The sequence below is a fragment of the Perca flavescens genome, chromosome 5, assembly GCF_004354835.1.
Source record: "Perca flavescens isolate YP-PL-M2 chromosome 5, PFLA_1.0, whole genome shotgun sequence".
NCBI lineage: Eukaryota > Metazoa > Chordata > Actinopteri > Perciformes > Percidae > Perca > Perca flavescens.
Window position 1 is genome coordinate 15,024,801 of NC_041335.1, and position 12,446 is coordinate 15,037,246.

The window sequence follows — 12,446 nt, forward strand, 5'->3', positions numbered from 1 at the left end:
GAACTAATACTTTCTTTTTCTCTCTCTGTCTCTGTGTCTCATTCTCCCTGTCTCTCACTCACTCCCTCCTCCCGACACACATAGCAAACACAGACCATTCACCTTTGGCCCATTGTAATAGCTGCTCAGGGCCTTACACTCTTCCAACCCGGCTCCAGATGTTATTGACACACCCTCAGGAATCCTACAGCGAGAAATGTACACAGACACACAGTCAGAGACACAGACACATACACACTAAAGCTTTGACAATTCATCTCTCTGCAGGCCACCTCGTAAAGTCACTTACACTCTTACACATTAACCCCCAGTTGTGCTTCAAATACACATGAATCAGGATTGTGTTAGAAGCACGTCATGTCAAATAGCACATGGGTATCATTTTGGACTCTGAACTACTGGGATAGATAACAGCCAGGAGGATGCGTAGCAATACAAGCGCCAAAGTAAGAATCCAGTTTCTCAATCTTTGTTTCTCTTTAGTTGATTAGGAAGTCACACGTTCCTTTTTTGGAGATTCTGCAACAAAGCTAACATTTCAAAAACAATCACTCTGCACTTAGTTTGTTAAGCTGTGGAGTTGTATCTCACTGGTCTCATGAAAACACACCAGGAGTTGTTGAGTTGCCACAGTGACCCGCAGTTTAAACTGACTAAAAGGGTGCGGTAGGACAGGTTTTCACCTGCAAAATGTCAAAAGCCCCGTAGCTGTGAACAACACTGACTATATTTATTTCACATAATGTGCTGCTGAGTGCCTTCCTGTTTTACGCATGTACTGTAAAGGCCTCTGGGAGTAGTACAAGTGCATGTATCACAGCTGAAGATCATTCATTTTTCTTGGTGCATTGTAGAGATGCTTTGCACTGCAGGGAAGCTTGTTATGGTTTGGACAAGTATGGGCAGTAAAACATCTGGCTTTGCATGTGTGCGTGCCTCTGTGTGTCCCCTGTGCCCAATGAGAGACTGAACCCAGCTGTCCACACGCTCATGCTTGGATATGAACGTTTTGGATGAGCCTTTACTCTTGGGCATGCAGAAATCCAACAAGTAGTCGTTTTAGTCCAGAAAATTCAACCTGTGTTTTGTTGACACTCATCATTACAATTGCGTCTGTCATGTTTATGTCACCCACATTTCTCAGAAGCTGACTTGTGTGTTTGTCTGTATGTCCACAGGGCAATATTTGCATATGATGGAGTCACCAACAAGCTCAAACTGGCTGACTCAGGAGGTAAGATGGACTGTCATATGTGGTATGTTTGTTAGAAATGCAACATTTGAATGTTTAACTCCTACAAACAGTGCAACTTGTCAGCTTCTTCACTTTGGCCTAAAAGGAAGTCGCATGTCCTCTGGCGAATATTCGAACATTCTTACAATTTGCTATTGAGAGAAAATGTAGCATTTCTGTTGTCAAACTTTCCATCAGTCTCCTTTTTCCTTTGTTGCCCCAACTTCTCGTTATCCCTCACTCCGTTCTAACAGCGGGTGGTGTGGCAGAGCTGGCAGGGAAGTTTCACATCTCCAAGCCTCAATATGGACTGTGCAAAGTGGGAAGTGTGGAGACAGGAGTCCCCCGGATTGCAATGATCAGCTGGGTGAGTGGCAGACAGGCTCATGGGGCTTAGTTTATGTAAGCACAAGCTTATCATGCTAAATAAACAAACCTACTAGCAAAAATTACAGAAACACACTTAAGCTTTCCACTTACATATGAAAATAGCAGGTACGCACACAGACTTGCATTCATTTAGATACAGAAAAGTAATTTGGCAGGTCCAAGATAATGGGTTTAACATCTTAAGTGGTACAGACAAGTCTATGCACTGATTAATCTGTAAAATGCACTGGAGAAAATCCTAAAATGCTTGACTTATTCACATTCTATGGTCCTGTTTTGACACCGGCTTATGTGGCATCTGACATGTTGGAAAAGGCTGTGAGAATGTAGCACGTACCTCATTCTAATAGAAAACTTTATGACTCACAGGGCATGTCTGATATTTGTCAAACAGTTGTGGAACACTGTTGTAAACTGATTGGTTGAAATCTGGCCATGAATCGGTCCAAGAAACAGATGCTGGGACAATGTTTACAATGTTGCCGTTCTGCAGTCATGGTGGGATGGTGTTACATCTACAGCCAGTCGAATATTTAAAAAAACATAAAAATGTTTTATATTAGGTTCATAAATATGCAAAAATAATGCTGCATAGTTATATAATGATATGCTGTAAATTGTACTTCATAATTAATATTTGAGCTTTTATGTTTTCAGTGAGTCATCGATCCAAATGGTGAAACACAGATTATACTACAGCAATGTGAATCCTATTTTTCCTCAGCCTCTCTTCCTCCTCTTTTTAAGTCCCCTCCAATAGGTATGATATGAATGTAAGTGTCTACATCCTGTGTTTGTCCGCAGGTCGGCCAAAATGTGGATGACTTCCGAAGGACAGAATGTGCCAGCCACATTCCAGCCATTAAAAGCTTCTTCAAGGTGCAGTAGATCACAATGTGATTAATCACAAATCACTCACTTTTGTGCATTTCATCCAGTAGTTTGTCTATTTTATTTGTTCCACATTAAACTATGCATTAAAGACAATCTAGTTCAGGCTATGACATTTTTAGCATTGAGGGGGGCAGACGTAGTCCAATACATGAAAATAACCTGGCACTCTTTGTTTTTGCACAAAGCCCTACTATACTTCTTCCTCTTCAGTTTTTTTTTTTGTTTGTTTTTAACTCTGGTCTCTAGACTTTGTGCTCACAAACTATATTTACTCACAGCAGTTTACATTGTATTGTTTTGAGTTTCCTGTCCTCAGTCCACTTCCTGTTCTATTGCGTTTGGTTATGTGATTGGTCTATCTGCCATGTCGCTACCAAGGGGAGACAGCTAAGTTTGGGCTTGAAAGCTCCATTGTTTGTGGTGCAACCTGAAGTCACATCACATTCTCTAGTGGTGATCGGAGAGACAGGAAGTAGAGGGAATAGGTGTGTATACAGTATAACAGCAACTTCATCCCTCACCATGTTAGCTGCAACTTCTCTCCATCTGTGCCCCTGTACATTTCAATCAAACTAGGAGAGGGTCAACTGACCCATTATAGGTTTACTAGTTTCCATATAAAGGCATCACCCAGTCAACTGCAGAAGCATCTGTGGAATGTTTGTTGTTTTTTGTCTCTTTTTTTTAAACAGTAAATGTCGAGTCTGGGATTTTGTGAGCCACTGTCCGAAAGGGGCCTAACCCCTCTGTGAGATTGTGTGTGTGATTGTGTGTGTGAAAGAACACCATTGGGCCTGTGTACATATTCATGGGGGATTTTAAAATTGTAGAGAAATGATTACATGGTCAATATGGCATGGAGTGAAGAAAATTGTCTCTCCTTCTGAGAATTGTGGGAAAATTGGGAACCCTAACCTTAGCACACACACATACACACACACACACGCACACACACACACACGCACGCACACACACACACACACACACGCACATGCACACGCACACACACACACACACACACACACACACACACACACACACACACACACATTAAAGGCCTGACCTGTGTCACGACAATGCAATCAACTTATAGTCACTACTGTCAGTACTAACTCACTTCTCTGTGAATAATTAAAAAAAAGGAACAAAAATTATTTATTTTAGATCAAGACCAAACTGTAATCTAATCTAAGTTTATGTTCCCGTTACACAGCAGTTCAGACTTAGATTTAGTTTAGTTAGCTTACAGTTATTAGTTAGATGGTTCAGACTAAAAGAGAACATACTGTATCTCCAACATGGATATCATAGCCAAGCATATGGACTTCATTTGCAAAGACTGTAGTGATGATACGTAACTGTGCTATCCTGTCTTCTGTTCATTCTAACTGCCAGCAGATGTGACATTTTTCACACTATGATGGCCATGTAATCATCTTTATTCATCTTTCCTATCACATAGTCACATATTCATGAACAAAAATAATTTTTTTGTAAAAGCTGACTTCATATGCTGGCAAAGAATAATGTAAACATCATGGGAAGCTTGTAAAACAGCACAGCAGTCTGCGTCATACCTCTGTCTGGGAAATCATCTGGGGTTGGTGTGTGATAAATTCCTGAAAAATGATTACTCAAACCATTTTGTTTTATAGTTTCTATTAATCTTCACAAATATTTTACTGTGCCTGGCAAAAAACAGTAGTCCAAGAAGTGAGACTGTATAAAAATTCATATTTATACCAGCTGATACCATAGTTTGTTATCTATGGAGACCTCACAACTGTCTCATGTTTCAAGGATAACAAGCAACAAATGACTTCTATCACAGGCTCCATACATTGATTCTGTGTCCATTAAATTTGAGTGGCAATGTAATGTTGATCAGTCAATTACAGTTTTTTCTGATTGCTAAACGACAGTGGGCACAACTGGAGTCACATGTGCAAAACTCAAACTACAGTCTGCACTACCAACAGTCACCTGAGCTAAACAGTTCACATCACCTGCAAAACAGGCTCAGTGCAGCCAAACACTATGCACAAGCCTCACTGAGATAACACACACTGTCACTCAGAACACACTGAGAGTAAAAACACTAGCATCAAACACTAATACACAAATTACAAACTTTCTCGTCTTTACAGTTTGAACAATTTGAGTGACTTGACACTACTCAATAGTTTATTTAAGGAAAAGATATGGATTGTATAATATACCAATTTTACGTAAGGTAAACAAGAATAATGAAAATCAGCAGTTTTCTTCAATATAGAATTTTATCTCTAGTAATTTATGGAATTACTGGGAAAAAAACTAAAGGTAGATACGTAACAGTACCAAAGAATAGTGTGACTAATTCTGCCTCTCTCCAGCATCATGTGGCAAGTTTTCTTCATCACATTAGATGTCTGCATCATCTCTAAATACTAACAAATGTGGTGTTTCTATTGCTTTCACCTCCATTACTTTCTGAAAAACAGTAAGAATGCAGTTTTACTATTGTAAAGATATAGTGTTTTTCACTTTTTTTTATAGCTGTGTACATAACCTCAGACATCTTACCTGGACATATTGGTATCTTTGCTCTTTTACCTGTTTCTCTCAAACGGTACAGTGTATAATTGTTTCATTCTTATTTGGTGTTTGTATAAAAAAAAAGGCTTTCTGAGCTTTCTCTATATAAATACCATATATGTTCACTAACTAGTCTAAAACAAGACACCTACTTAGGCTTTCAGCTAAAATTGCAATCAGCAGTGTTTGATAGGCACCAGACTGAAATCTATTCTGTTTTGAATGTGTGGTTAACAGTTTTGACAGCAGTGTGTTAGCATTTGAACAAAGTGCTGTAAATCTACAGTGTTGTGCACGTTGTGGTTAAAGTCATGGGATAAGTGTGTAGAGTTTTGAAAACTGTGTTCAAGCAATGAAAAACGAACTAGAGTTTGGTCCACATGAACTGTTGCTGTGTAGACTGTAGTTAGAGTTTTGCACATGTGACTCCAGTTGTGCCCACTGTCGTTTAGCAATAAAAAAAAACTGTAAGAGTCGATCAATCGATGAGTCTGTCGGCGCTCATTCAGAATTCAAAGTCTCTTTTTTACTGAGGAAAAGTTGTGAGCATGTGGCTTGTAATTTTAATGGATTTTTAAATTGAGTATAGTCTATGCACCACCAATGCTAATGCAAAGTCAAATATATGGCCTTACATAATGCATTCATGAAAACTCATAGGCAACCTGTTTTAAGGTCACCTCTCTCATTTTGATAGCCTGACAAGCCATACCCACATCAAGATGTTGGGTCTGGGAACTCACCATTGACAGGGCTCAATCTGAGGGGCGGGATAAACGGTTGTCTTTCAAATTCCCTCTGCACCTAATAGGATAGCGCTACAACCAGGCAGAGCAACGAAGAAGGTAGCAGGGCTAGTTGATAGATTAAAAACATCTTCCTTTTTTAAGAATGATTTCTGTGCCGTTCTTTGTTCTTTTCTCAAAGAAAAGCTTAACTCCAAGTCTTCCAGAAGACCGCTGTTCCCAGCAGCAGCAGCCCGCCCACCGACTCTATACACGATGCGATTGGCCTGACCAAAATTTGTTTTTTCCAGCTCGCAAGCCAACGGAGAGTGCCTAGACTGACCCTGGCTGCAAAATACATTTGCTGCCACTAGGGTGCGTCTAGATTTCTAGGCTATCGTTTTGATTCTTTTGTAATCTAAAACAATATGTGACTGATTTAACATTGTTAAGAGTGCTAGTTTTTTTTAGGAGAAATTAAATCAAAATAGTAGGAGGTCGTAGGATAGTTGCTGATGTTATCTATGCCACCAAGGCAAGGTTGAATCAAAACAGAAAATCAACAGATGCCGCAGCCTTAAAGAATCCTGACTCTCAGCTAAATTCCTACTTGACCTTGCGATGACTGGGAAACAAAACTACTGAAATAACCCACTTACATAAATTGATTGACACTTGGGGCTCAACTAGCTTGTTTTCTTAGAATCTTGGCTTCTATTGCCATGGATACAATAAGTTAGAAATTCCCTCGGCACTTTGTTAGTTTGTATTTGTTATTTGCTTCTTTCTTTCTCTTTTTCCTTTTTTTTTTCTCACTCTGGCTTGCTATGCTGCATGTCCCAGCTGGCAGTGAGGGGTTTTTCGTTCAGGCGAGTCTGCAGCAGAAGATTTGGGCACGTTACATAGTGTACTCCAGTGTGATGTTAAGTTATGAAAACTAAAATATGAATAGGGTGCAGATGTTTCCATTGTTCTCTGTTTCTACTGAAAGAATAACAGAATAGTGTGAGTCAGAAGGGTGTGTGTGTGTGTGTGTGTGTGTATGAGCTTGTTTAACTATATTCGTGGGGTCCAAAAACCAGGAGTCCAGTATACTTGTTGGGTCCCAACAGCTTTGTGGGGCCAAAATGCTGGACCCCACAAGTTTAAAGAGCTGTTTGAGGGTTAAGACTTGGTTGTGGGATTAGGGATATAATTAGGTTATGGTTAGGGTGAGGGTAAGGGTTAAGGTTAGGCATTTAGTTGGCATGGTTAAGGTTAGGGTAAGGGGCTAGGGAATGCATAGACATGTTCCCCACAAAGATAGTGTGTGTGTGTGTGTGTGTGTGTGTGTGTGTGTGTGTGTGTGTGTGTGTGTGTGTGTGTGTGTGTGTGTGTGTGTGTGTGTGGGATATACAGTAGTTAAATATGAAATAGTTGTAAAATTGGAAATGAAGACACAGGAGAATTTGAATCTTTTCTACCTTTTAATTTGATAATTTAATTTAATTAATCAAATGTAATATGACCATAACTTTATTTGGCAATATGACAGCCTAGCACGATGCCAAATGTCTTTTAAGGTGGAGCAGGAGATTTGGATTGCAACAAAGAACAGTACTTCTATTGTAAATATGGAATATAGCAACATGTCCGCATCAAGCCACTAAACCCTGAAGCACATTAGATCAATCACGTCTGTCATCTCACCCTGACACACTTCAGAACAGAGGATTTCCTTTCATGTCAACCAGCATCGGCCTCTATTGTTGTTCCTTTCTCTCATTAAATGGCATGAACATAAAAGGCTAATACTGCAACAATAATCTTATCTTACAGTTTATGAATCAACTAACATAGTTTATGTTTAAAGAAACTTTAAAACTTTTTTAATAATTTAGCTAACAGTTTAACAAAATTGGGTAAGACTTTATTTGATGGGATGTGCAAAAGACTGACATGACACTGTTATAACCATGACATGACACATGTCATAACCATAAAGGAGTCTTTAAGAATGATTTTTATGACTCTTGTCATTAAGTGTCATTCAGTAAATTATGAAAAGTTAGCATTGTTTGAGATGTTTTAGTTTTTTGGACAACTTGACATTAACCAGGACAACAATGTCTGTGTTATGACAACTTGACATTAGCCTTGACAACATAACCTGTCATAAATATGTCATAGCAGGCCTAATTATCAAACTTAAAGTGTCTATTTAAAACTGTCATAAGTGGTTGGTTTTTACATTGGCTGTCATGATGCCATTATAATTGTGTCAGGAATATTTTTCCTTGACCTCAAGTCAAGGAAAAATTATTTATTTATTAATTTATTTATTAATAATAATTTGCCCTGTCATAAAGTTTGATTTCACCATCAAATCCTTTTTATGGATGTCATGAATAATTCCCTTGACCTCAAGTAAAGTGGAACCATTTGGACTTGTCATTAAGATGTCATAAAAGTTTAAGACCATTTTGATGACAGTGAATACAGTACCAACTTGATTTACTGAGGTTTTTTTGTCATGGCGGTCTTATGCACATTCCTTAAAATAAAGTGCTACCCAACATTTTAACTCAGACTTATACATGCAAATATTAACATTGATTATAAGTGACCCATGAATTAACTAGGTCGGACTTCGCTTGAGTATCCCCACATCCACCTACTGCCTCTCGCAGTCTGAACAACTCAGTCTGAGTAGGAGAGAAACTGTATGACGCAGATCCAGAGCAGACAGTTTTTGCAGAGTTGAGCACAATTATATTGGGCTGGTATTTCTCATCCTGCCACATCACCTTGGGCTTTCCTCCCAGAGAGGTTATATTCTTACACCCATAGTAAGTTTTCATCGCCGAGGTCATCAATGCCCAATGCCACCAATCCTAAAAAGATGGTAGGTTTGCATGCAACATCCCACTTGAACGTTATACTGGGATTTTCCCATTGACATATCTAGGGCATGGATAGGGGTAATCATGACACATTTGCCTAAATAGAGCAGTTTACTGTTGAAGCAGTATGAGCTCACATAGAGTAAAATGTTAAAGCTTTCTGATTTACAGCAAAACACATCTTATGTATTTGAGACCTCTTCTCATTCTCTCACCTCCCCCTCCTTGTTCTTTTCCCTCTTCTTTTCAACCTGTTTCAAACACTCTAGTTCTAAGAACACTGTTTTTCCTGAGAGCAAACCGTTCTGTTAGCTGTTTAATGTACAATAGGTTTGCCAGACTGTTAACGTCACATGCACACAGCTGTCTGAACTGTATGTGTTAAATAATATCCACTTGCTACTGCTTTTATATGAACTACCATTAAGTATAGGTGATACCATCGCTAACCCTGGCAGGTTTTGTACCTCCTGTGCTTATTTATATACAGTATAAGTCTGCAGGGTTGGTGTCATTAATGGGCAAACATTGCCTGCTACTGGGAGCTTTTGTTTTAGATTGTGGTTCTGTCTGTTCCCATGATTTTCCCAGCATCCCTGGCAGGACTGTAGACTGCTTGTCTGGTCTGTGTGTGTGTGTGTGTGTGTGTGTGTGTGTGTGTGTGTGTGTGTGTGTGTGTGTGTGTGTGTGTGTGTGTGTGTGTGTGTGTGTGTGTGTGTGTGTGTGTGTGTGTGTGTGTGTGTGTGTGTGTGTGTATGTGTGCAGTTGGCAGTGACAGCTAGAGTGATATGGATTATACACTGTGCTGACATGTATTATAGGTCACATTGAATGCTCTGTTCAGTGTCAGTGTCAGCGTTGTCACTCAGATAAAGCTGTGGTTTCCTGTTGGAGGCTGACAGACCTGGCCCTCCATCAACAAGACTGGACTTACTCTCCATGGAAATTATTCGGAGGTCCTGGCCACATACAAATCCCTGTATACATGCATGGGTTCAGCTCATGTTTAACACCTAACTGTGTCATAGAAATAGCAGCAGTGGAACACTATATTCTGGTTCTGTTGTTTTTGATTATGTTCTATCAATAGTCTTTTTTTCATATCTCTGAATCCCCCATAAGCTTGACTTCCAGGTAATGAGTAACTGTTGCATTTTAAGTGAGGGCCTCTCACTATTTCCTTTTTGTTAAAACGCATGCTTTCACACTCTTTTTCTCACTTTCCCTGTCTCACTCCCCATTTTTTATTTTTTCCCATCCCCCCTCTGCCATCCATAACCATCCAAACCAATGCATTCCTGTCCTCACGCTAAAGCCAGGGAGTATTTTTGTTCTCTCACAATCCTTGAAACTGAAGCAGTTGCACAACTGTTTGGCTTCAAGTTTGCATAACTCCAAGTCAGACCAAGAGAAAACCACCAGAGGGACTGTGTGTACTTGTGTATGGATTTCTTGCTCTCTGTGTGTGTGGCAGTATGTAAGTGGGGATTATATTCACATTTGCCTTACTGGACTTGCCATTTGTTTTTCATTCCCTGACCTCCATGTTTCAGGAAGCGCATGCGTTCATTAGTGCAGAGAAAGTGGAGGATGTGACAGAGGAGAAGATAAGAGCAGAGCTCAGCAAGGCCCAGGCCCATACTCCTACACAGTGGGTGAGAAGGAGCTCCAGGTCTGCAGTCAAGGAGGACTTAGTGGTGAGTCCACTGCAATACCTCATCTGCCCATCAGATGGAGACAGAGACTTTCATGTACACATTGTGACACAATGTAAGGTAGAAACTTATTTTCTCAGTGACTTCAGTGTTTTACTTTTGATTCCAGTATATTAATTCAGCCATGCTCATTAAAATAATGAAATACATTTGAAAAGGTTTGAAGTATAGTGACTGAAAACGATGCAATTAAGTGACAAATGCCGTTCTCTGTATTGGAAATAATTTGTGGCTCTGCATTCACTATTCCTTTTTCTCATAGGGTACAAACTACAGAAAAACTAATGCTGCAATGGAGATGAGACGAATAAACAGAGACTCCTTCTGGGCCCGTGCAGAGGTACGCCAGACTAGCCTTCTCTCGATTTGGCCACATTTGAGTGGCTAAAATATAGTTCAGCGGGATGTTTACTGCTGTTTACATTTGGAAAGCTTTGAAGAGAGATAGTTTTTGATTTGAAAGTAAAATGAAAGTATAATATATTCTACCATTGTTTTCCGTCGTGTGTGTCAGCGTGAAGAGGAAGAGAGGAAAGAAGAGGAGAAGAGACGAGCAGCAGAGGAAAGACGCCGCCTCGAAAGAGAAAGAATTTCAAAAGAGCGGAGGGATGCAGAAGAGAGAGACAGAAAGATGAATGAGAAGCTACAGATGATTGAGGAGCAGAGGTAGGCGCGGTGTCTGTTTCTAGTCAATAGTGCCCTCCAGTGGCTCTATTTTGTATAGATTTGGAAGAACAAAGTAGATTTGTGTACACAGGAAATGCACTAATACTGATTTTTGCCTGTCTTGCAGAAGAAAACAGGCAGAGCAAGAAGAAGAGCTGCGCAAAAAGGAGAAATTCAGATGGGTGAGTGAAAAGATGTGTACATCTTGCTAGAATTTTACAGCTTTTGCATGTAAAATGGTGCAAAGTGGTCAAGCCATCTTTTCATGGGTATTACCTTGTTTACAAATGGGCATCTGGCCTGCTGGCTTCTGGCTTTGCAGTTTGGTCTGGCCTGAACTAAACCCTGCGTAAGACCTGGATTGACCTTTGGCTGTGAGGTCTGATTCTAAAACTGTAATTGTTTCTGAAGACATTATGACTGACCCTTCGATCCATGTAGGGGCCACTAGTGTCTGCCACAACATCTGCTCATGTGCAAAGACTAATGGATTTACTGCTACATGAACAAACAGTGGACTGATTTAAATTTACAGGGAAAGGTGGACTATGTACCCACTGCTGATCATTCCGTTTATAATGCCGTTTTTAAGGCACTATATAATTGATAAAGCCAAACAAATTATCCTGTCACAGTCTTTGACACACACACTGAATGATTGCTGTGCATAAGTCCCATTAAATAGAAAGACATGACAGACTTCTTGACACTTTTACATTCAATCATACTGAATGCTGAAAGCACAAACACTCAGGGGTTCTGGCTACCATGTTCAAACTGCAAGACTAAATTATGCGATTTCAAATTGTAGCTTAGACACCAGACATTATTGTAAACGAGAGGAAGAGGGATGTATGTATGACCATGGTTCCTCCCTATGGGTTACAACCTCGATGCTGTCCCTATGCTTGTTTATGAGTGCAAACTGCTTACAGCATGTTAGTATTTGTGAGAGGTGAGGGTTAAGGTGATTACACTCGTGTGCGTAGTGAGGGGTTTTCAGATGCAAGGTATTGCTTTCTTTGCCATATTCACAGTGGGCACTGATTTTTTTTGTATAATTAATTAGGGCTAAATGTCAAAACACTTAAGTTTCACAAGTCTCAAGTGTTTTGTAATCTACTCAAATTGTTGTATTGTAAATGAAGAGATTGAAAGCAATAAAATGTGTGTGTGTGTGTGAATATGCAAATGTGATTGCTGCTGTGTTTTTGCCCTGACAGGATCAGGAGCAGAGGGAGCATATGGAAGATATGAGGGCTCGTCTTAGAAGGAGTGAGTCTATAGAGAAAGCAGCAGTAAGTGAATCTTAGACCTCTATAAACCCATACAGCAAACATGACTTCATATTGCTTTGAATTAG

General features: G+C 39.8%; 1 protein-coding gene across 1 annotated transcript in view; it reads left to right on the plus strand.

Moving 5' to 3' along the window:
- The window catches only part of si:dkey-40c11.2 (drebrin-like protein), a 34,745-nt gene that overhangs the window by 17,150 nt on the left and 5,149 nt on the right, over positions 1-12,446 (plus strand). The window contains exons 2-9 of the mRNA XM_028578177.1: positions 1,179-1,234; positions 1,489-1,601; positions 2,429-2,503; positions 10,256-10,399; positions 10,680-10,757; positions 10,932-11,083; positions 11,211-11,265; positions 12,307-12,381. Of these exons, the coding sequence (XP_028433978.1) occupies positions 1,179-1,234; positions 1,489-1,601; positions 2,429-2,503; positions 10,256-10,399; positions 10,680-10,757; positions 10,932-11,083; positions 11,211-11,265; positions 12,307-12,381 (748 nt within the window). The remainder of the gene's footprint in view (positions 1-1,178; positions 1,235-1,488; positions 1,602-2,428; positions 2,504-10,255; positions 10,400-10,679; positions 10,758-10,931; positions 11,084-11,210; positions 11,266-12,306; positions 12,382-12,446) is intronic.